The sequence below is a fragment of the Odontesthes bonariensis genome, chromosome 22 (assembly GCF_027942865.1).
Source record: "Odontesthes bonariensis isolate fOdoBon6 chromosome 22, fOdoBon6.hap1, whole genome shotgun sequence".
In the NCBI taxonomy this organism is placed as follows: Eukaryota; Metazoa; Chordata; class Actinopteri; order Atheriniformes; family Atherinopsidae; genus Odontesthes; species Odontesthes bonariensis.
In genome coordinates, this window is record NC_134527.1 from 25496853 (window position 1) to 25520910 (window position 24058).

Sequence of the window (24058 nt, forward strand, 5' to 3'; positions counted from 1 at the left end):
AGACAGTGCCCAAACAGTAGCTGTTTTCCAACAGTGAGAGCTAGTCTGTCCTCAAACAGTAGCGAATTACTTTAGCTACTCTGTCCCCAAACAGTAGCGACTTACCTTGGCTAGTCTGTCCCCAAACAGTAGTCACCCTCAGCTGGTCTGTCCCCAAACGGTAGCCACCTTCACCTAGACTGTCCCCAAACAGTAGCCGCTGGTTTTCACCATGTAGGGGTTCACACCTGCAACCAAATGGTGCGTGTGCAGAAAATTTCCGGGGCGGATACCCACTCCGCCTGCTCGGCGTGCCTCGGGCTGCAACACGCTCAGGCCACCCTGGCAACCCCAGTCACTTGCGAGCACTGCGCGCGATTTTCGAATAAGATAAGTCGACGCTGACTGGCGCTGCTGGCCAGCCTGTCAACCACCGACCCTATGTTGGGGGTACCTAACCCCCCACTGTAGTGTCTGACACTTAGCAGAGGTTCAGAAGGGCATCAGGTTCAGTGTGTCCAGACAGGAGATGAATAATGGTAAACATAAATATCTGGAGAAACACCCCTTGACACCCCATGCGTAACTCCCTCAGTTAGGAATGTCCAGGACAGCCACAGCTGGGATATAAACTGTGATGTCACGAGAGGCTGCATTGTGGATGGGTGCTACGTTCCAGCGAGATGGCTCCAACCACAACTCGCCATGGCCCCATCTGGTGGGGGAGTCGAGAACTGCACCCCTCTCCACAAGGCATCCGAACACAGCTGAGGCCACTAAGGGCTGATGATTGCTTGAGCTTAAGAGCTCAGTGTTGCAGTCTTTCAGAGGGGGAGCTGCTGTTGGGAGAGAGTGGCTTGTGGACGGATCCTTTCACTGTGAAAACTTGTACGGACTATTTCTTTCACGGTGGAATGCCGGGGAACTTAACTGGACCCTCACCTGGAAGTACGTGTGAGTGGATTTGATGAACACTGTCAGAGACTGAGCAAGTGAAGATTTCTGGTGAAAAGACTTTTTGGTTAGAAGAAGATTAATTTAAGTTCCCCTTTAAAGAGCCACGGGCCAAGATTTGTGTTGAACGTTTACAAAGAAGACCTTTTGTTTTAAGTTATGAACTTTGATACCCTTTTTTAAACTTCCCCAAGTACACAATTAAAACTTGGAAACTATTTTAAAACTGGTGTCCTCGCACTATTTGAACTGCCCTGCTGTTGACGTGCCTCTCGTGATATCACATATCTTTTAGCCTGACTACCGAGTTTGGTGCCCTATTGCACCAAATAGGGCATGGTTTACTCTACATAAGGGGAGAAGTACCCTCAGTGGAGGAGAGATGACACAGACTTTCAGGCTTCGAGGATCTCTCCAGATTTGATGCATCATTCTGTAATTCTGAGACGGACCTGGTTGGCAATAAAATACTTCTTTGTTCAACCAAGTCTATGTCAGCAGAGTTCTTTCTTCACCATCTACACATCGGCTGTTTGAAGGCGACCATCCCTCATATATACTACAAACTTGGCATCACAAATTGAGAAGTTTCTGCTCGGCATTTCAGCTTTCCCCCGACCTTTCAGTGGGGCCTGTGGTCTCTGAGGCCGGCTAATCAAAACGGTGAGATTTTCCACCTACTCATGAGAGCGGGGGCCATACTAGAGGGCTTTGGTGTTTTCTGTTTTGCAACTGGGCATGCTAAAATTACCTGTTTGGATGGTTTCCTGCCGTGTGATATGAGTGAAGGACTCATTTTTGTAGGTTTAATAGAGGTATTGTGCTGTTTTTAAAGAATTGAAGTTGATGAGGAATAATTTAACAGAACTGTGAGTTGCTGTTATAGGGTTTACTAAGTAGTAGTAAAATACAGAGTTGAAGTTTCTGGGCGTGGCAGATGTGCACGTGGCAGCAGTGAAATAAAGAGTTGTTGAAGTTTTTAAGCGTGGATTCATTCTGGCTTATATTGACAGTTAAAGTCACAGTGACCTTGGTCTCGTTAATATTGCTTTATAGCGGGGCGGTCAGTGGCGTAGTGGGTTAAGCAGCCGCCCCATGTACAGAGGCTACAGTCCTCGCTGCAGCTGGCCCCGGCTCGAGTCCCGCACCGAGCGGCCCTTTGCTGAATGTCCTCCCCATCTCTCTGCTCCCTGCTTCCTGTCTCTCTCCAACTGTCCTATCATTAAAGGCATAAAAAAGCCCCCAAAAATATATATATATTGCTTTATAGCGCTGCAATGTAAAGGCGTGGTGCTTACCTGTTACATGTTTTGCAAACTAGCTGAAATGGGACCCAAGGGACTCTGTATTTGGCCAATGTAGCAGCTTTGGTAAAAGAGTACAAGTTGAAGATTTTGAGAATAAAGGTGTGCGCACATTGTGAATTGTAGAAGAAATAGGCAGGAAATGCTGGCTGGGGTAAATGTTTTGCATTATGTCTGACTATTGGGTTTGAATGTGTTGTGTAAGTGTCCTGTTGAAATGTTATACTTTTGGCTGCTTGTCACGCTTAACTGTTGTTTGTCTGTGAAGGGCTACCCACTAACTTACATATAAAGTACTGACATACTTTAATAAAGTATTCTTATTGACAATAAATTAAATAACACACAGTGATATATGAATAGATGGATGTATACATATACCTTTACATGTCTCACAACAATAAAATGAGTGTATGATTGCTGACGGCAGGAGAGTAACGGTCAAAACTACGAGTTCTTGTAGCAGCATTCATTTAGTGTCCCGGCGTGTATACGTTGTTTCACTGACTTGAATGCCACAAGAAACAAAGTGTGTTTCATAAGATCCGACCATTTTAATGGAAGGATCAGTGTGTATGAACTCTGATGTGGCTGAAAAACCCATTCATGTCTTAAGCATAATCTGATACGTGATACAACGGTCTGTCACACATCAACCTTCACACACCAAGTTGTTGCATTAGAAAAAAAAAAAAAAAGAGTGGGGGAGCAAGAAAAAGAGATAAAAGAGAGGAAACAAAGGCGTTCGGACTTGGTGTGTATCTCCCTACGGAGCAGAATTCCCTCACAGAGCAGAACATAGAGAAGGGAGAAAAATAAAGGTGTTTTTGACTGATAACTTGTGTGTGTGAGCTTGTTAGGTACACATTTATAAGATTAGAAAGGAAATAATTTTAGATGAAGTGTGGGAGTTTAGATTGTATTGACAGATATTTATTATTTTTGATAATGGGTCTTATAATCAAGGATGACGGAGAAAATAAAGAGGTGAACAGCCTTTAAAATTTGGTTTAAGAGCAAAATCTGATATAAGATCGGTTGAGTCTCATAACAGAGCAGCAAAGTGCTTCACCGGACATTTAAAAAGGACTTGGCTAAGTAGAATGGTCAGAATTAGAAATGGTGGATTATTTAATGATCGTTATTTGCTACGATGCAAATAACTTTACCTTGTTATCTTTTTCATGAATTTAAGGTGCTGAAGTTTTGTTCTGTTATTCACTGACAGAGTTATGGGAGTAACGGCGTTTAAGTATAACAGCGTTACTAACGGCTTTAATTTTCCAGTAACGGAGTAATCTAATTAATTACTTTTCCCATCGTTAGAACGCCGTCATCGTTACTGAGAATATAAAGTGGCGCGTTACTACAATTTGGTTGTAGGCTTTTGGCTACACATCAGCTGCATGCTGTCTGGAGAGAGCAGGGGTGGGGATGATCACACCATTGCAAATGCGATGATGATTGGCTGTGTGGGCGGATGACCTGCTCACGCTGTCTCACTGCACGCGCTGACTACTAAACACACACAAGACAGCGACAATGGCGACGAGCCAGGGAAGTTCAAAGGTAGCATTCTCCAACTGGACTTACTGGCACTACTTCTCACCCGTGGAGATAAAAGGCAAGAATGTGTATGTAACATGCACGCTATGCCCAGGGAAAAAAACTTTATCCACGTCTGCCTCAAGTAACTCAAATCTAATGAAGCACCTTACATCAACCCATGCGAATATGACACTTGTTGCTTCCGCAGCTGCTAACCCAAGCCCAAGCCCAAATACAGCTTTTTTTTTTTTTTCCCTTTAGCACAAGTTTCTTGTGATTACCTTGAATGAATTCAATCAGTTAATATAAACATATTTGATGTTAAAGATGTTATAGAACGTAAAAGCGTTATAGAACACAAAAAATAACGCCACAGTTACTTTGCTGAGTAACTAATTACTTTTACAATGTGGTAACTGAGTTACTAACTCAATTACTTTTTGGGAGCAGTAACTAGTAACTGTAACTAATTACTTTTTAAAAGTAACTTGACCAACACTGTTTACTGAATATATATGAGAGACCAAAGAGACACAAGGGCTACACCCAACGCTGGATCGTCCACACAGACAGATATGGCTTTGCTCCATCGTCGGCTGCAAAGCCGGCCCCCTGGGAGGCGACAATTGGTGGCTACCCAAACCCGCCCCCCGGTACTGACCTGCAAGACACCTGCAGGAGGGCAGCTACAAAGCTGGGCGTTGAGTGGCCGGAAACCCCCGCTGAGACCTCCACATCTCGATACGGGGGAAGGTGGCTCCCCAGGGCTAAACCCTCCACCAGAGACTTCTTACCGGTGTTCCCTGAGTGCCTGGAGGAAAAATGTTTCTCCCACCTTCTCCCGGTTGAGCCCTTCCTGGCATCCCACCTCCACCCCGGCCAGAAGTCCAACATGAAAGCGGCAGGCCCCGCTTTGCTGTCCGAGGCGGAATGCTTCCAGTCCTCACTGACTGAAAAGGGCTTCAAGTCCGTGGCCATGTCTGTGAGGGCCCTGAAAGCGTCATCCATGCTGCTTGCCTACCAGGCCTAACTACAGGACAAAATGATGACCTCACCCTCTCCAGCCGTGTGGAATGAAGTTTGCGGGGTGACTGACCTCTGCTTACGCCTACACAGATGCGCTGACCAGGCATCAGGGAGAGCCATGGCCCTGATGGTCGCGCAGGAGAGAGTTAGGTGGCTCAATCTCTCCAGCCTATCCCAAAAAGAGAAAGCCCACCTCCTTGATGTCCCTCTGGCCCGAAGGGCCTCTTTGGACCGGCTGTGGCCACCATAAAGAGAAGGTGTGAGGAGAAGAAAAAGGAGGGTGAAGCACTTCAACTGTGGCTGCCCAGGAAGATGCTACCTCCTCCCCCCGCATTTCCTCGGCAGACCTTCACCCAGGCTTTAACCTGGCTGTGTTACCGCATCTCGAGACGTCAGCCGCAGGCTCAGGCGGCTGCCCAAAGCAAAACACAGCAGCCGAAAGGCGCATGGTCTAAGAAGTCGTTTGCTCCAAATGTGACAAAGAAAAAGCGACGCGCCACCTAGGTTGCTGTCCACAGCAGGGGATGCCAGGCCCAGCCAGATGCCCGCCTTTCCCCCTCTGGAAGAGTTTCTGTTTCGGCCCAGTTCGGAGAAGCCATGTTCCGGGTTCCTGACGAGACTCGCAGCTTCTGCGACGGCTTCTGCGATGGCTTCTGCGACAGCTTCTGGTCTACAGCCCCCAGAAGCAGAGGAAGGTCGGTCCTGTAGAAAGCCTTGCAAAGACCCTGCGTTACACGAGCACACACTAGTGCCCAAAAAACACACACACCCCTCATTGTCATTAATACAATTGTTTTCCACTGCGCATCCAGGTCCAGAGCCAAAGGCACAGTCGGATTTATTAATGAAAACAAAAATAAAAAGAATAAAAATAAAACAGAAACAGAACGTGGCTGTAAAGCCTCGCATAACGCCACGAGAGGGACATATAACCCCACTCTTGGCTCAGCGGGTCAGTCTCCCTGCTGTACAGGTGAGGTATCTCACGATCACCCTCCTTGCCTGGAGCGAGGAAGATGTGTGTCTCCTCCTCCCCAGACTTTTAAGGAGGAGGAAGGCCCTACTCCAAGAAGCGAGCGTCACGTCTGTCTCCCAGTCAGGACTGACGTAGTGGAAAATTGCTTATGGAGACAAGCGCAGGGGGCGTGTCCCATAGTGAGATACTTCACTCATGTTTCAGAGAACCGGGGTTAATTTCTTAACCTAAAGTTTTCTCCAAACGTGCTGCTGTGCATTATGACCAAATATCTCCACTTTGGTCTGGTCTGTCCAAAGGACATTGTTCCAGAAGTGTTGTGGTTTGTTCAGATGCATCTTTGCAAACCTAAGCTGTGCTGCCATGTTCTTTTTAGAGATAAGACGCTTTCTCCTGCAACCCTTCCAAACAATCCATACTTGTTCAGTCTTTTGCTTACTGAAGTCTGTAGAGTCTGAGATGTAGCTCTTGCGTTTTTGACCTTGGGGTGAACTTGCTGGGACGTCCACTCATGGGAAGACAGCTGTCTTGAATGTTTTCCACTTGTGAATAATTTTTCTCTTCCTAGAATGATGGACTCCAAATAGCTTGAAAATGGCCTTATAACCCTTCCCAGAGTGATGGGCAGCAACAATTGCTTCTCTAAGATCATTGCTGATGTCTTTCCTCCTTAGCATTGTGTTAACACACACCTGAATGCTCCACACCAGCAAACTGACAAAACTTCTGCTTTTATAGAGGTGCTCACTCTTACTGATGATCAATTAATCAGTGCATTGATCAGCAGCTCCTGGCTGCTACTTACCCTCTTAATTCCTGTGGAAGCAGTAAGGGTTCACTTACTTACAGTGTGTACTTTTCACACACTGATTCTGTGTTTTGTCTCAGTTTTTGTTCCATAAATAATGACACAATGTAATATGTCATGTGTTGTTTATCTGAGGTTATTTTTACCTCATTTTAAGACGTGATGATTGTTTTGTCCTTATGTCCTGATACATAACCTTTAATTTGATAGATTTGTACTTTTTCTTTAAACAACATGCAGTTTTTGGACATCTTAAGCCTTACAAAGAGAACTGTGGCACTGTTACATGTTTATTCTCTATACATTTTGCCTTAATAGTTTTTGTTACGCCTCTAATGATCAGAGGTGGGTAGGAAGCTTCTCTTTTCTTACATGAAATATCAGTTCAGGAGTAGATATGCATCTTCTCAGTGTGTGATGGTCCACTGACCTTACACAGGGCCTCTCCCAGCACCCAGCGGTCCATCAGTGTGTATATGACAGTAACCGGCAGACACACCACACACATGAGGATGTCCGAGCACGACAGGTTAGCGATCAGGATGTTGGTGACGTTGCGTAACTCCTGTTGCCGGGCAATGATGAATACCAGGCCTGCGTTGCCCAGCAACCCGATTGCTATGACAGCACTGTACGCCACAATCAGGAAAGTGGCCCCACCTACCGAGGGCGGGCACTGAGACGTGTCTGTCCAGTCAGAGGCCTCCCAGACACCAAGGAGGCTGCTGTCGTTGGACATGGCAGAGAGGGATAGATATGAGGGGTCAGGGGGTGAACAGGACCAGAGCCCCAAGGCTGCCGAGTTACTTCTTCCAGGAAAATGAAAAGTGTGCAGAGATGAGAGTGCGAAGGAGGCGCAGGAGGAGCACAGATGTAGTGAGGAGTTACATGAATAAGCTGCAAGAATGTTTTTGAGGAACAGAGTGGTTCAAATATAAAAATTGTCCTGTTTTTCCATCTCTGTTGGCATCCTGGTGGATCAGCTCAGTGTCTGTGTTTCCCTGCGAAGGAGAGAAAACACAGAATGAGGGGGGGCTCACAACAGACAGCAAAGCAGTTAGAGGTGTTGAAAGGTGAAGTGGAGCTGTGTAGGGGAATAACTGAATATATTAGCCCATGCTGTTCTTCCTCTGCAGAACCACTCCCCACCACCCACAGACACTCATTAGCATACAGCATTGTAGGTTTGATGGTGCATTATGCAGTCCAGGTCACCAGGGAAGGACTCAGCGTTTGTAGATGAAGCAATAAAAGACCTCAGCTGCTGTAATATCACAGAGCTGCCTTTTTTTTCCCACAGGAAATCTAAAAACATTCCTCAGAGACTCCTCACTTCAAAGCTGCTGAACGTTCACAGTGTCTAATGGACAGACAGCAACATGAGAGCAGAAGGCAAGAAAAAACAACAATGTATGGTAAAAAATAAGACGCTCACATTTCCTGTCTGAAAGTAAAAAACCTCATGCATTCCTTTTCAGCTTCATTGTCTGTTATTCAAAGCTCTATCTATGGAACAAATCTCTGCACACAAACTAGAAAACATATTACATATAAATGTATATTTATGTTTCTATCCAAGGGAAGATAGAGATGTTACACTATACCAAACCTGTGCAAACCTTTGGAGGCATTTGCAGCTAAAGTTCAAATCCACATCGCTGATAATTGTTAATGAAAGCTGTTTTTTTGCATAAAGAAAACATAATTTCACTTCTTTAAAACCCTCATAAATGTAAGTTTCTGTTTTAAATGTCATGAGGATGATGCTCATTCAAGTTATCTCCTTCTTGCTTTCAACTTCAAGTTAAAGCTGCGGTCGGCAACTTTTTTTTAGTCATATTAGCTTGAACTGTCATGGGATTCTGGAAGTAGAATATTAAATAGGCTGTTTAGGAAAAATAACGAAATCTGTAGCTCCCTCTGAAGCCTGTAATCATGCTTGCAAAAACCGAGCGCTCCCGGCTGTTTTTAACCAATCAAGTTAGGGTGGAGGAATCCTACCTGTCAATCACAGCTTGTGCACACGCTGCTGAGTGTGAGTCTGCCCCAGCTTGTGTGCGCTCACACTGGTGTGAACTCACGTGCACAACCTCGTCCACAGAGGGGGAGGGGTTTGGGGGGCGATTCGGAGCTTGTTAGAGGTTGGGGGAGGGACCTGAAAGTTGTATCAGTTCGAATTTTATGATTTTAGACTCGGAATTTTGAAAACCTGCCGACTGCAGCTTGAAAGGAATAGTGTGTAATAATTTCTGACATCTGGTGGTCACGTAAGAGATACCAACCAACTCAAATGTTCCCTCAATCACAACAACAAACTGCATCTGTTTCTGGAGGCTGAATTACCTCTGCAGGAGAATTAAGCTGCTTTAGCATCACTCTGTTTGTTCCTCATCAGGGATTAGCATTTTCTTGTTTTATGCTCTTACTGAACCTGAACTTTCTTTTCCTCTTCCTGCTTTTTCTTCTTCGATGAGGTCAATTAACATGCGCTGTTCAGTTCTAGCACAATGTATTAAGACTGATTCTCCATTTCTCAAATGTGTAACCCCAAAGCTTCCACAACCACCAACTCCTCCACTTCCTCAGCATTCCATTTATGCTGTGTAGAAGGACCCGCTGGGCAAAAATGAATGGTTTATTCACCTGAGCAGCGACTGTAGATACTAAATAAAATAGTTTTGATAACATAAATAGAACTTTGCTATTGTTTCATGCTACAGCTTTACATCTCACGTCTTTAGACTGTATATTATCAAACTGCAGTTCCACTCATGAACATTAAACCACCTCTTTAGCTTTCTTCTCCAACTCTTATTTGTGATACACTTTTCCTCTGAGGTAAAGTGACTTTTGACTCTGAGGTAAAGGAGAAGTTTGCTTTTTTTAAACCTGGACCTTGTGTCTGGAATAAAATACGTTCAACTACTCACCGATAACAGTTTGGGGAAAGTCGGTGTCCTTCAGAAGATATTTAGATTACTCGAGATCCGCGTACACCCATATAACGGGAGAGAACAGGGCATAGACAATACAGCCTCTAAATAAGGCATTGTCTGTCTTTATTTCACCAATACTTTAAGCGGAATGAATGAATGAGCGCTTACTATTGCACTGTTAGCTCATAGCTGCCATGTTGTCGTTATCCGGGGCTATCGGGGGGGCTTATAGGAAGCTTTCTACATACGCGTCTATTGGGATGACTTCATTGACGCGCGCCACTGCAGCACAGCTTATTTACTCCCTGCTCTGTGACAGTCGGATGACTTCATTGACGCGCACCGCTGCAGCACAGCTTATTTACTCCCTGCTCTGTGACGGTCGGCTAACTTCACACGGAGTTTGCTACTGCTAGTTTTGTGCAACATGGCATGATATTTATCAGATTTTTACGACGTGGACGACGACTTTGAGTACGATAGACAACTACTCTTCAACGACGAAAGTGGAGAAGAAAACAATGCCACTGTCATCAATGATACTGCTGCAGAATCTGGAAGATGAAATGTTGCTTTAAACCTTGCTGGCGAAAAGGCGACGAAAGAGAAAGATTACTTGCATAATAGCTGATGAGCCTGCAGAAGTTGAAATTTCAATAGGTGTGTTATCACCATTATAGGCTGATATAGTACTTAAGGGCCGTGTATACTCTCGCAGCAGTGTGTCGCAGTGAGCTTGTCGCAGACATGACGCAGTTATTTTTGATTTATGCCCAATTTTGAAGCGCGGTTCATTCCACACCACAACGCAAGAGGGACAATCACGAACAAGCTAGGATTGTGGGTGTGGTGGGTGGCGTGTTTCTCTTCCGGTTACGGAGGTCATTCAACAACAATGGCGACTGGACGAATGCGCACTTTGATTGAGATGCAGCTGATCGATCTAGAAATAGAAGAAATATTGCTACTACTGGAGCTGGCAGAGAGGCGAAAGAATCGTCACGGTTAGCGTCACCATTAGCTGGTTAGCAAACCGGAAATACGCATAGTGTAGAGCGGATGTAGAGTTGACCAATCAGAGGCCTTCTTTCTCTCCTCCCTGCAACGATATCTGCGGCACTGTCTGCGGTGAGTTACAATTTTGGGGACGTGCACCAGAGTGTCTGCGTAAGGGGGGGGGGCATGTCTGCGTTAACTGCGACACACACGCAGACGACCTGGTTTCCGACCATAAACCGCCCTTTAGAATATTGTTATAGGACTTTTAAGTGTATTGTGTTACCTTTCTTTGTTTGTTTGTTATGAAATAGTGTGCTTCAATTGACACACTCAAGAATTATTGTTACCTTTCAGGATGCAATCATAATAATAATAGATCAGTTTTATATAGCGCTTAATACTCAAAGCCGCTTCCAGTAAATACCAGTGAATAAAACAACAGCAAATTCCTAACGACATAATTTATTTGAAAATAATTGCACAAAGTATTGTACATGACACAACCATCAGCCGTGAGCCTGTTTTCGTTTTGGTCCATCCAGTTTGTCGTTCTCCGCGCGCGCCAAGTTACAAATTTCGACTGGTGCACGACAACGCGCTGCGCCGCCTTTTCATGGCGCGCGCCAGGTTAGAAACGTCATTTTGATGTCATGTGCCGTCCGCGCTGTGAGCGACGCATCAACTATAAATCTAGCTTTAAGTCATCCCATTAGAAGTGTTTGTGTAGAAAGCTCCCCTAAGCCCCCCGATAGCCCCGCATAACAACATCACGGCAGCTATGAGCTAACAGTGCAAAAGTACGCGTTCATTCGTCTTAAAGTATTGGTGAAATAAAGACAAATAATGCCTTATTTAGAGGCTGTATTGTCTTTGCCCCGTTCTCTCCTGTTATATGGATATACACGGATCTCCAGGCATCTAAATATCTTCCGAAGGACGCCGATTTTCACCAAACTGTTACCTGTGAGTAGATGAACATATTTTATGCCAGAAACAAGGTCCAGGTTTAAAAAAAACAAACTTCCCCTTTAACTGTTTAATTAAGATGCAGCTTATTAACATCCAGCACTTCTGGTAAATCACAGCATCCGCTCCTGCTGGCCCAATTCACATCCACTGATTACAACATCCATCAAAGTATATAGTGCAAAGATACTATCAGTTGACAGTTACTGTTCCTGCTGCCAGACTGTGTGTGCAGATCTCCGTCTGTCTCTGCAACTCTGAATTTCTTCTTCTCTTCTGACAGCCGTTATGGGCCTTGAGGGACCGAGCTGCCAAAGAATGAGACACAGTCACAGGTGTTGCTGCACCTCCGCACTGACTCAATCGCACCATCCACCCGCCTGTGATAACGCTCATCAGAAATCTTGCCATCTGATGCTCTGCCTCTCCTTCACAAGCATGCATACTTTTCTCAAAATGTCTGTTTACTTGCTTAAGCAGATATTGTGCACACTCGAAGCAATAAAACAGTAATCACTTACAGTGAAAACACACCAAGAAGATGTGGAACTACAATGAAGACATCTCCAACATGCTGCAAATTCACACATAATACAACTAACATAATACAGTCTATCTGATCTCTAACCAGTCCTTTCTTTTTCACATCCACATGTTTTCTATCATGTAAGACAAGCATCTACTTTGTTATCTAATTTAAAGAAATAAACGGAAAGAAAAAAGATACATATTTTAAAAGATTAAACTTTTTCATTGAAAAAGGTCTAAATAATAATTTTTCCTGATATAAGAATCAATGGGCCTCATGCAAGAACATTTTCATATTTTTATTTTAAATTTTTCTCACTTTTTTCGTACGAAGGTCTTGTACGAACACGCCACGTCAGATTCAACAAACGGTCTTAACTTGGGAAGTGTGTAAAGTGTGTAAACGACCTGCATAAATGATGAATGCCACCCGTGCGTATTTAAGTGCACGTGCACGAGGAAAGTAGATTTGCATACTCCACACACAAAATTATACCATATAAGGCTATATGCTTCCTCTCTCCTGTGCCAGGAAGTGTTGAGTGTTGAGTCATGAGAATGGCATCAAGGCGCAAAAAGAACAACTTTACGGGCTCTGAGATTGAAGTTCTGCTTTCAGAGATCCAAAAAGGAAAATCTGTCATTTTTAGCAGCGTCAGAAGTGGACCTGCTAAAGCAAAGAAATGGGAAGCAATTATGAGTGCTGTTAATTCCATGTCACCTGTAGTTCATAATGTCACCGAAATAAAAAAGAAATGGTTTGATATGAAAATGGCTTAAAAAAAACCGAAATATCTCACCATGGCCAGGCGCTCGATGACTGCAACTAAAGGCGCGCAATCAGTTGTTGCCTCATCATGATGGCTCTTTGATGGGGGGGGGGGGGGGGGTCTTCTGGCACCACACCTTCTGGTTTGCATGGGATTGTTCGGGTGGTAGGAGACCCTTGTTCATGGAAATATTGTGCAAATCTGGCATGCCTTCTCTGGGCTATAGAGCAGTTTGACCCCCGCTGTTTCGAGCCACACCCACCTGGCCTTCAGCTCAGTGTGCTACACAACGGCATGGGTGCCTGCCAAACGAGATTATGTTTGGCAGTCCAGCCAATCCATGAAAGTCCCTCTTAATTTGTACTTGTTGGACAGCGGTGTATGGGAATTTGATGTACCATGGGTGATAAACTGAGTTTTGATGACCAAGGGGAGTGCACGACTCATAGAGGACTGGGACACACCTGATCTTTCTCCAATCTCCCTCTGAAAGGTTCCAGTGGCCAAAAATCCAAGGGTGGTAAGGACCAGGACGTGTGGTGGAATTGGATTTGATCGCCGTGTTTCTCTCTGGAGTTGTGGCTCTAGCAAGCTGCATATTTGCAGCAGCACAGTCCTTGACAATCTAAATCGGGATGTCAGCCATTTGTCTGTCTACACAGTCTCAGAGCACACATGCGCTAAGGCATCCAAAAGTAGCAAGTCAGCCACTGGTTACGCTTCCCATTGACCTTGTTATATAGTCAAATTAACCTTCAATTCAAAGTGCATAATTTAAGTCAAACATAATATTGTCAGCATCATTATGGGACATGATGTATATTATTATTTATGTTTGCTTCAAAGTATTTGAATAGGTTCGGTCCTGGGTCCTCTTCTTTTCTCCCTCTACACATCATCTCTTGGTTCTGTCATCCACTCCCATAACTTTTCCTACCACTGCTATGCAGACGACACCCAGCTGATTCTGTCTTTTCCCCCTTCTGACACCCAAGTGGAAGCACGCATTGCTGCGTGCCTGGCAGACATCTCGGGGTGGATGTCGATGCACCACCTTAAGCTCAACCTGGACAAGACTGAGCTGGTGTTTCTCCCGGGGAAGGGCTGCCCATTCGAAGACCTGGCCATCACCATGGATGACTGTGGTGACATCAACCCGGACCGCGAGGAATCTGGGTGTGACCCTGGACGACCAACTATCGTTCTCGCCAAACAGCGCATCAGTGACCCGTTCCTGCAGATTCCTCCTTTACAACATCCGGAGGATTCGCCCCTTCCTCACCGACAAGGCAGCACAGGTGCTCATCCAGGCTCTTGTCATCTCCCGCCTACACTACTGCAACTCCCTCCTTGCTGGCGCCCCGGCTTCTGCCATCAGACCTCTGGAGCTGGTTCAGAAAGCTGCTGCTCGTCTGGTGTTCAACCTCCCCAAGTTCTCCCACACCACTCCCCTTCTCCGCTCTCTACACTGGCTCCCTGTAGCTGCTCGCATCCAGTTTAAGACTCTGGGGCTGGCCTACAGGGCAGTGGAAGGAACAGCTCCTTCATACCTCCAGGCTATGGTCAAGCCCTACACCCCCGCCCGACCACTTCGCTCTGCGGCCACCAGGCGCCTGGCTGCCCCGTCACTCAGGGGTCCCTGCGCACGATCGACACAGTCACGGCTTTTCTCTGTTCTGGCACCCCGATGGTGGAACGATCTCCCGACTGATATCAGGACAGCTGAGTCGCTGCCCATCTTTCACCGCAGGCTGAAAATCCACCTCTTCAGGAAAAACTACCCTGATCCGTCCTAGTTCCTTACGCACTTATTGTTTCCTCCACCACTGGCACCCTCTATATTTTCATTACCCCCTACCCGAACCAGGGTTTGAATCCCATTCCTGCTTTTCTTACCTCTTTTATTTTTTCCCCTACCCGAACCAGGGTTTGCATCCCATTCCTGCTTTTCTTACCTCTTTTATTTCTTCCCCTACCCGAACCAGGGTTTGCATCCCCACCCCGCTGTGACTGGTGTGCAGTTGGTGAGAGGCTGAGGTATCTGACTTATCGCACTTACTCTAGCACTAGTTTTGCTCTTAGCTGTTTGGTATTGGAAGGAAATGCACTTATGATTTCTCGTGACCTGAAGTTCTTTTGCCTACCGATGTTGAACGCACTTATTGTAAGTCGCTTTGGTTAAAAGCGTCTGCAAAATGACCGTAATGTAATGTAATGTAATGAATATATAAAATCTATTTGTCAAGCAAACTTGATTCGGACAACGGCAGACTATTTTACGAAACTCCTACGTCAGCTCTGGATCACTCGTAAATTCTGTTCGTACCTGAAAGAAAACGTAACATACGAAAAGATTGGTGAATGCGCAAATTCTCTTAAATCACTCGTACGCATGACTTAAGAACAAATCCGTGCATACGAACGGTTGTTGCATGAGGCCCAATGTTTGTAACTCACCTGGCACTCAATGCTGCCCCAAGAAGAATAAAGCTCAAGGTTAGATCTTTTAACAATTCAAACGGTCATATAAAAATTCACCCCCTGTACAGATGTTATAACCAGAGAAATCAAGCAGACTGTAAACATGATTGTTTAAAGCTGGTGTGTATGGTGAATATCGCACTTTTATAGCCGGCCTCGGTTGGCCTTTAAAGGCAGCGCAGTTGTTTTTACAGCTTCAATGAAAAAAGCTTTTAACTTTTTAGCGGTCCTTATTTGTCTGAGGAGCACACAGATATCTGGCAACACAAACATCTATTAACAAAGGAAAATCTAAATAATTTTTACACACTTAACTGGAGCTGAAGCTTAGTTTACGTCACTATATTCCACCACAGCATACTGTTTGTGACATTTTGTCAATTTATTTGTCAGGTGTGGTAGTTCAGAAGAGCTACAAGCACTTCTTCTTTTTAGAACAACCCTTCATTTGAGGGCCCAAACATGAGTGAACACTGACAGAATCTGATGTTTACCGAGTCCAAACTGAAATCGTCCTCAGATGCACAGGACCAGTCAGGAAACACAGCATTGTGTTGCAGGCTTGAATTAATTGTATTTTAGAAAAGCTATCAAACACGAGTCATGACGAAGAGAACAAGGAAGCATGAATGCGTCATTTCAGAGGAGAGATGGAGCTGCTTTGGTCACTTTTCTTGTCTTGTTGATCACTCAAAGTGCTTTCAAATAAAAGTAAAATCAGCAATCAGCAAAAGTTGGGAAACTAAGGATGACGCAAACTTTAAAATATAAATATATAACAGAGCGATTCTTACTTTTACTTTGACTTTCATGTCTTGAGTATGAACTCAAGATATCAACTCACTATTATTGTGGAAACTGTCATATTAAGTTGCATAACAAAATTTGCCTCTTGGTGAAGTCTGTCAAATTTCATTTGTTGTGTTTCCATGAAGCTGCCAAGCAAATCTGGAGGGAACTTTTGAAAAAGAGATTAAGTTCATCTGTCTTCTTCCCATCAGCTGGTTTGGGGTCAATAAACCAGTGTGTCTAATGTGGTCAGCAGGTGGCGCTGTATGTGACATTTCTCATGGCTGTAAACGGCTGACTGGAAACCAGAAAGAAGAAGATACAGACAAACCAGTGGAGCGACATATGGAGACAGGTCTTCTTCAAATTCAACAGTTATGATTATTATTTCATAACATTAGCTGAGCTTCTTTTCCTAATTTTGATTTGCATTTTAAAGATGTGAAAAAGACAAGATGAATGGAAACAATGAGGTGACTCAGCAGCTATTTCTGGTCTGATCCAACAAACTCAGTGACTGACCGACATCTTCACAGATATGATATAATATTCCATATTCCCGGAAATTAAAGCAATTCCTGATGAAGAGCTCTCTCCATTTTCCTCCTGTTGATGTCCTCCACAGTTGTTGTTTTTTCTCCTTAAGGTTTGTTTCATGTTAGGACAACTACTTCTTCTACTGAATTACAGCCACTTGTGATGTAACGTGTCAACTGTGTGTGTACGTGCGAGAGAGACAGATTAAGAAACAGCTGATGTTTTCCCTTCATCGAGGATGCTCAATTAAACATGAAATTAACACATGATCCCCCTACTATCCAGTCAGAGACGATCACATTATGGAGATGCTCCTCAGACATTCATCAGTTCCCAGCAAACATGATCTACAGATGCAGCCACTTAGGATTTCCTCTCCCAGTTAAGGTCTATTTCAGCTGTAGATGTTGCAGAGAATATGTTGGGAAGTGAATAGCTCAAGCATGAAAAAGTCAGCTATTCTGTCTGTATCTGTACATCAATGAAAGAAATAATGTTGTCAGTTCTGCTGAGCTTCAGAGGTGAGGTTGGCACTTTGGCTGATGTCAAACACCACTGATCCAACATATTTATTCAAGGAAGCATTCAAGGACATTTAGACAACACACTGACTGACGAAGCATCAAACAGGCCGCTGTTGCATCACAGTGAACATACCAAAATTAGGAGAACACTTGCTAAGATTCAAGGGTCGAACGTAAAGATCCAGGACATGATGATAATTTGCAGAGACACATAGTAAGGTGGGGGAGGGGTGCCCTACACTCTGCCACTTTACCTCATCATGACGGCGATACCCTTTGGTATTTCAGTTCCTCTACACAAATATATCTGACCCCACATAGCAGCACTGCTGAGTTCTACTCTGCAGCATTCCCTCCTTACATGTACGTTACAGTGAAAAGATAACAGCGTTTGTCTCCTTTTCTTAAGCTTCTCTAATAGGAATACTTTATTTTCATCATAAATATACCAGGAAAAAAATTCACTGCATTGCAGTTAGATCATCTTTTTTCATTACGTGTCACTCAGGGCTAACGAAGCTGATCGCTGCCTCTGCGCTGGCCCATGCAATCAAGCTTTTTCTACCCAGAATCTTAAAGGCCCAATCCTTTAATTATATTTCTGAGAGAATATATCACTCCTTTAAAGTAGGCAAACTAAATCAAAGCTGACTTACTTCGAAAAATTATGATTAATGTGATGAGAAAGACTGAAAAATATACTCTCAAGCTTTGTGAAATGTTCCTCTGATCCATCTGTGCAGCTTTCTGTTCAGATGGGCTCCTTTGCTGCAGGAAAAACACCAAAACAATGGGTGTTTACAACAATTCACATATCAGCTGTCCAAGGCTGTATCCAGAAATTTAACCTGAAACTGTATTACACAAGGAGGAAGCTATATATCAACTCTGTGCAGAAACACGCCCCAGTTCTCTGGACACGAGCTCATCTCAGATGGACAGAAAGACAGTGGACACGTGTTCTGTGGTCAGATGAGTCCACAGAAAGAGCATCCAGGCTGTTATCAGAAAAAGGTTTAAAGCCAGCATCTGTGATGGTATGGGGATGCATTAGTGTCCATGGCATCGATGGCCTCATATGTGTGAAGGTACCATTGATGCAGAGGTGGATGTTGGAGTTTTGGAGAGACATATACTATCAAGGGGACGTCTTTTCCCGGGAGGTCCGTGGTTATTTCAGTAGGACGATGCCAGACCTCATTCTGACTTCCAACAGCGTGGCTTCATACACACAGAGTGTGTGTGCTTGACTGGCCTGCCTGCAGTCCACATCTGTCTCCTATTGAAAATGTATGGAGCATCATGAAGAGGAGAATCAGAAAACAACAACCATGGACTGTTGAGCAGCTGAAATCGTGGATTCAGCAAGAATGGACACAGATTCCTCTGAAAAACTTAAATTTATTACTCCAGTTTTTCACTTGTCATTGTGCGATCCTGTCGTCAAAACGTTCTGTTTCCTGGAAATATCTTGACTTGTTTGGCTGATGTGTCCACCAGCTTGTTTAGTTGCTTATGTATGCATTAAGTAAGCAAAGTAGTTATTTTTCTGCTTATCTGCATACAAGTGCCATTATGCTTTGCAGCACACCCACACATTTGAACCTCAAACTATCTTTTTTTGTCGTCTTTTAAGAGGTGAAATGTCTTCAAGAACCAAGAAATAAAGGCCAGTTGCCTGTATTGAAGCTCTTACAATCAACATGAACCAGAAGAAAAAAATCTCTGTGAGAACTGGAGGTTTAGTCCAGAGGCATTTGAATGTTTAATCCTTTGCGAGTCAAACATTGTGATCACATTGTAGCGTTACTTGATAACATATAAGGATTTACCAGAATTTCTCAATAACACTATCACTATCAATAATAAACCTTATTTAACCTCGGATGTAGGGGCACCACCTTCAAAGAAGGAAAAATACAGAATCTTATGATTCATGACATTACATAAAGAAAGCATACAACAAAACCTGTGATTATACATATATATAGATATATGAACTATTTATTAAAACGATATGACCAAATACATGAACCTTAAAACAAACAGGAGATGCGTTGAATATGGGTGGTTATATACAACACTTAGTGAATTGAAAAAAAAAATATGGGGAATGGAGAGGTACCGGATTTACTCAAATAGTTTAGGTTGGCTTACTATTTGAAGCTAAAGACTGACATCTTGGATTAATTTATCATTCTAATAGTGAAAGTCTCGAGACACCCATCTAACCTGTAAGTCTGTGAGATGAAAAACGGGTCGACCTTACTTTACTGAAGTCCTGTTTAGTCAGCTCGGAACACAGCAGGTGGTAGCCACACGGGGTCCGAGTGGATTTCTCTCAGTTCCGCTCTCAGGGCCTTCCTTGGTTGTGGATGACTTTCGTGGACTTTGCAGTTGCCTGGGCGGTCGCTTCTTTTCCACCGGGAAAGGGGAACTGGCTGGTATCAAGGACTTCACCATACAGAATGACAAAATCGTCCAAGTGTCAGAGTTGGTCGGTTGCTGATCACTCTGATGAGGTGAACTGAAGTTCACAGAATGTTAACCAAAAAGTTGCTTGGCGCTGGCTTTCTTGGTAGGAAAACTATGTGATGGCGTGCAGCAGCGGAGGTTAAAAACGTGCGACGTAAAAAGACATGGATGATGATGGACGAACAAAAACACAAAAAGCGTGAATCTTTAGACTACTTCATTCTGTTTCTATCTTTGTTCGGATTTTCTTCTTCTTCCTCATCTTTCTATCCTGTCTTAGTCTTTTCATCTTCTTCTGCATCGTCATTCTCTCCGCATCATTCTATTGTCTTCCGTCTCGTTTCTCTGGCTCATGGATGTGTTGGTTTACTCCATGGTTTAGTCTTTCTGCTCCCTCATGTTTCAAAGGGAAGTCCAAAGTAGATAAGCGGATTTTGGATCGCGGGTTACGTGGTTTGACTCGCGGAGGCGGGGCATGACGTAGGCTTACGCTACACTTTCAGGCAATGATAAGCCTGAAACTGTTGTGACGTCTGCCTGGGTGTATTTGTAAGGCGATCTGTTCTAACGTTTATTAATTTGGAATAAAACAAAGAAATTCTATTTCTCCATCTCATAAAACATTTGTCTCGATGATTCTGAAAACACCACAACTTGTTAAGATATGCAGATTAAAGATATAACATAGACTTACGATATAAAGACATCAAATAACACATAACATGACATAGACGATAGAAGAATAAAATAGAAAAATACTTTATTCATCCCCCAATGGGGGAAATTCAAATTAGTGAAGTAGCTCAAAAAAATTATTAATATTTACAATGATTGTAGTTTAACAACAACAATAATAATACCAATTATAATAAAAATACTACTACAAACTAATAATAATAATAATAATAATAAATGACTAAATAAATAAAAAAATAAAAAAATCAATCAATCAATTTGAGAAGAACTCAGCAGTCACTGTTAAAAAACCTTATGGCTGTGGGAACAAAGGACCTTCTGAACCTCTCAGTCCTGCAGCGCAGAGAGATGAGCCTCTCAGTTAAGCTGCTCCTCTGTCCTGCTAGGATGCTGTGGAGGGGATGTTTATTGTTCTCCATAACAGAATACAATTTCCTTCTCATCCATTGCTCCCCCAGCAAACAACAGCATAGAACAGTGCACTCTCGATGATAGTGTGATAAAACATGCACATCATATCACTACAGACATTGAAGGACCTGAGCTGTCTCAGGAAGAAGAGACGGCTCTGGCCCCTTCTGTACACTGCTTCTATGTTGGCAGACCACTCCAGTTTATTATCCAGCACCACTCCCAGGTATTTGCAGGTCTGAACAGTCTCTATCTCCCCTCCATCAATGCAGACTGACTATGATTATAAGTCTCAAAATTCAGATGAATATCTGTAAAGTTATGACATATAAATAGCGAACCAAACAATGTTATTTTCCTGTGTTAACAATGGAGTACAAAAAGATACAGAAGGTACATTGTTTAACAGTTGCATTACTGCATATAACTTGTCCAGTTTACTGACTCCGTCTGGATTTAACTATTCAACACTACAAACCACTAGGGGGCAATCTGGTTCCATAGGCGGGTTAGTCAATTTTCCAACAAGATAATTTCTTCATCACACTTTCAGTTTGATTCAATGAGAATCAGCACCTCCAAATCTGAGACCATGGTCCTCGGCCGGAAAAGGGTGGAATGCCCTCTCCGGGTCGGGAATGAGATCCTTCCCCAAATGGAGGAGTTCAAGTATTTTGGGGTCTTGTTCACGGGTGAGGGACGAATGGAGCAGGAGATTGACAGGCAGATTGGTGCGGCGTCTGCAGTGATGCGGGCTCTGCACCGGCCCGTCGTGGTGAAAAAGGAGCTGAGCCAGAAGGCGAAGCTCTCGATTTACCGGTCAATCTATGTTCCTACCCTCACCTATGGTCACGAGCTGTGGGTAGTGACCGAAAGAATGAGATCGCGAATACAAGTGGCCGAAATGAGTTTCCTCCGCAGGGTGTCTGGGCTCTCCCTTGGAGATAGGGTGAGAAGCTCGGTCATCCAGGAGGGGCTCAGAGTAGAACCGCTGCTCCTCTACATCGAGAGGAGTCAGATGAGGTGGCTCGGGCATCTGGTTAGGATGCCTCCTGGACGCCTCCCTGGTGAGGTGTTCCGGGCCCGTCCCACTGGGAGGAGGCCCCGGGGAAGACCCAGGACACGTTGGAGAGACTATGTTTCTCGGCTGGCCTGGGAACGCCTCGGGGTCCCCCCAGAAGAGCTGGAGGAAGTGGCCGGGGACAGGGACGTCTGGGTCTCTTTGCTAAAGCTGCTGCCCCCGCAACCCTACCCCCGGAGAAGCGGAAGATGATGGATGGATGGATGGATGGACTTTCAGTTACAATCATGGAAATAGTCTTTAAATGCAACTCGTGACTTCGCTGAGAACCTGAAAGAACTTGTACAAAGATATCAAACAGATACAGTTTTAAGATTCGGCTGAAAGTGAATCTAAGTAAAGTCATTTCCAGTTCTATTTAGGCATCTGGTTCTCTTATCTGTGCAGAATGATGGTAAAATGTCAACTTCGATTTATTGGTCCAGATAAGATAGGGAATGGGTTAGTCTTCCATTTCTCAAAAAAGGGGTCTTTTTGTTGTCAGTTTAAGTTGTCAATGCATCCCTCAAGTTTATGGCAAATGTCTGTTACTAAATCCAGTCCCAAAAGCTTTCATAGGCCGAAGGTGGTTGTAAATTAGGCGATTTCAGTCCCTTTGTGTAGACTTCCCACATCTGGTCCTTACCCAGAAAAACATCCCCCACAGGAACTTTTGTATCTTCCAAAGGTTTAAGGTATATTAATTCCACACTGGAGCTTGCTACAACATTATGATTTTACAGGCGATAACGATGGTGCTGTTATGCTGTTTGATGGTTCCAGTGTGAGAGCTCAGGCTGTAGAGATATAAATAACTTTAGTGTTTTCCGAGTGTGGAACTGGGGCAGCCTGATAGTAGAGCTATTTAATAAATAAGCAATATCATGGTTTACTTTACACTGAGGGAGACCAGAGCCCAGTCATAAAGGTCATGTTCTAATGTTTGTCATGTCCATGGGGTTTTACCCATGTTTTCAGTTATTTTGTGTTTTATCATGTGTTAGTTTATTTCATGTTTTAGTTTTTAAGTTCATGTTTAGTTACGTCATGCCAAGTTTTAGTTTTGCCATTGTTTTTTCCTCAGTCCCCATGTGCTGGTCATTAGTTCACTCACGTCACCTGTGTCCATTGTCTTCAGCTGCACCTATTTACCAATCACCCTGTTCAGTATTTAGTTTCCAGGTTTCCCCATTCAGTTGTGAAATCCTTTCACCATACTCCGTTTTCACCTTTCACGCCACGGCAAGCCTTGCCACACCACGTTATGTTAAGTAGCTTCATGTTAATCAAGGACAAATTCAATGGCAAAATGCCACAAAGATGGAGAAAAGCTGGGCTCGTGTGCATGCCACATTGATGCAGATGGCATATTCACACTTCCTCCCTGATTTTATTTGACTGTCTGCCACACTGGACAGAGTGTTGTGTTCCTGAAACACAGAACCAGAGCAAATCTGCAACTGTAGGGAGTAGCAGGGCCTTGACACTGCTCGAACTAGACCCCGAAGCCGTTTGTATTTAGGATAATGACTGGCTGATGAAATTATTGGCTGGCTAGCTGGCTCAGCCAAAACCTTAATGGCTGCTGCAGCCACCAAAATGTTCATGGCTGTAAATGGCTCATACAGTTACTTCATGCCTATGGTCTACGTTCTACTGATTAACAAGGTCCCAACATGCAGTGTACTGGTTACACATATACATATGCTATTTCCACAACACAGGTTAGCAAAAAAAAACAGATAGTACTACAACAAATAATGTATTTATTTTAGCATTTGTTTATTAAAAGTTTAAAAAAAATTCATATTAAAAACACCTTTTCAAGCACAATGTGCTGATTGGGAACAAATACATGTACATGTCTTATTTACAGTATTATCTCAGTCACTTATTAAAGTTCAAGAACAACGGAGAACCATGAAAAAAAACTTCATCATTCATGATAATGCCAAGTCATTGTAAGTTACAGTAACTTGGCATTATCATGAATGAAGGTTATCATGTTACACCTAATAGGAGCCAAAGAGGAGCGCTTGCCATTCAGCAGAAGTCCAGTGGAACTAAACAGACATTCGACTGGCACACTGCCCGGTGAAATGCTCAGATAACACCGGGCCATAGCGGACAGTGTAGTGAAAGAATGGCTATGGCTTCGCCAGAAGTCTAATGCTCCTTGGTTCTCATTGCAAGGAAAGAGTCAATCTCGTGGTCAAGGATACAGTGTGAGGAAGGAGACGCTGCATCCTCCCGAGCCTCTTCCAACAGCTGTAGCCGCAGGCGTTTGGCAT

General features: G+C 43.9%; 1 protein-coding gene across 3 annotated transcripts in view; it reads right to left on the reverse strand.

Annotated features, from left to right (window-relative positions):
- npy8ar (neuropeptide Y receptor Y8a) overlaps positions 1–24058 on the reverse strand; it is a 175311-nt gene that overhangs the window by 37253 nt on the left and 114000 nt on the right. For all 3 annotated transcript variants that reach the window (XM_075455301.1, XM_075455299.1, XM_075455300.1), the window contains one exon: positions 7026–7596. In XM_075455301.1, the coding sequence (XP_075311416.1) occupies positions 7026–7334 (309 nt within the window). In that variant the 5' untranslated portion in view covers positions 7335–7596. The remainder of the gene's footprint in view (positions 1–7025; positions 7597–24058) is intronic.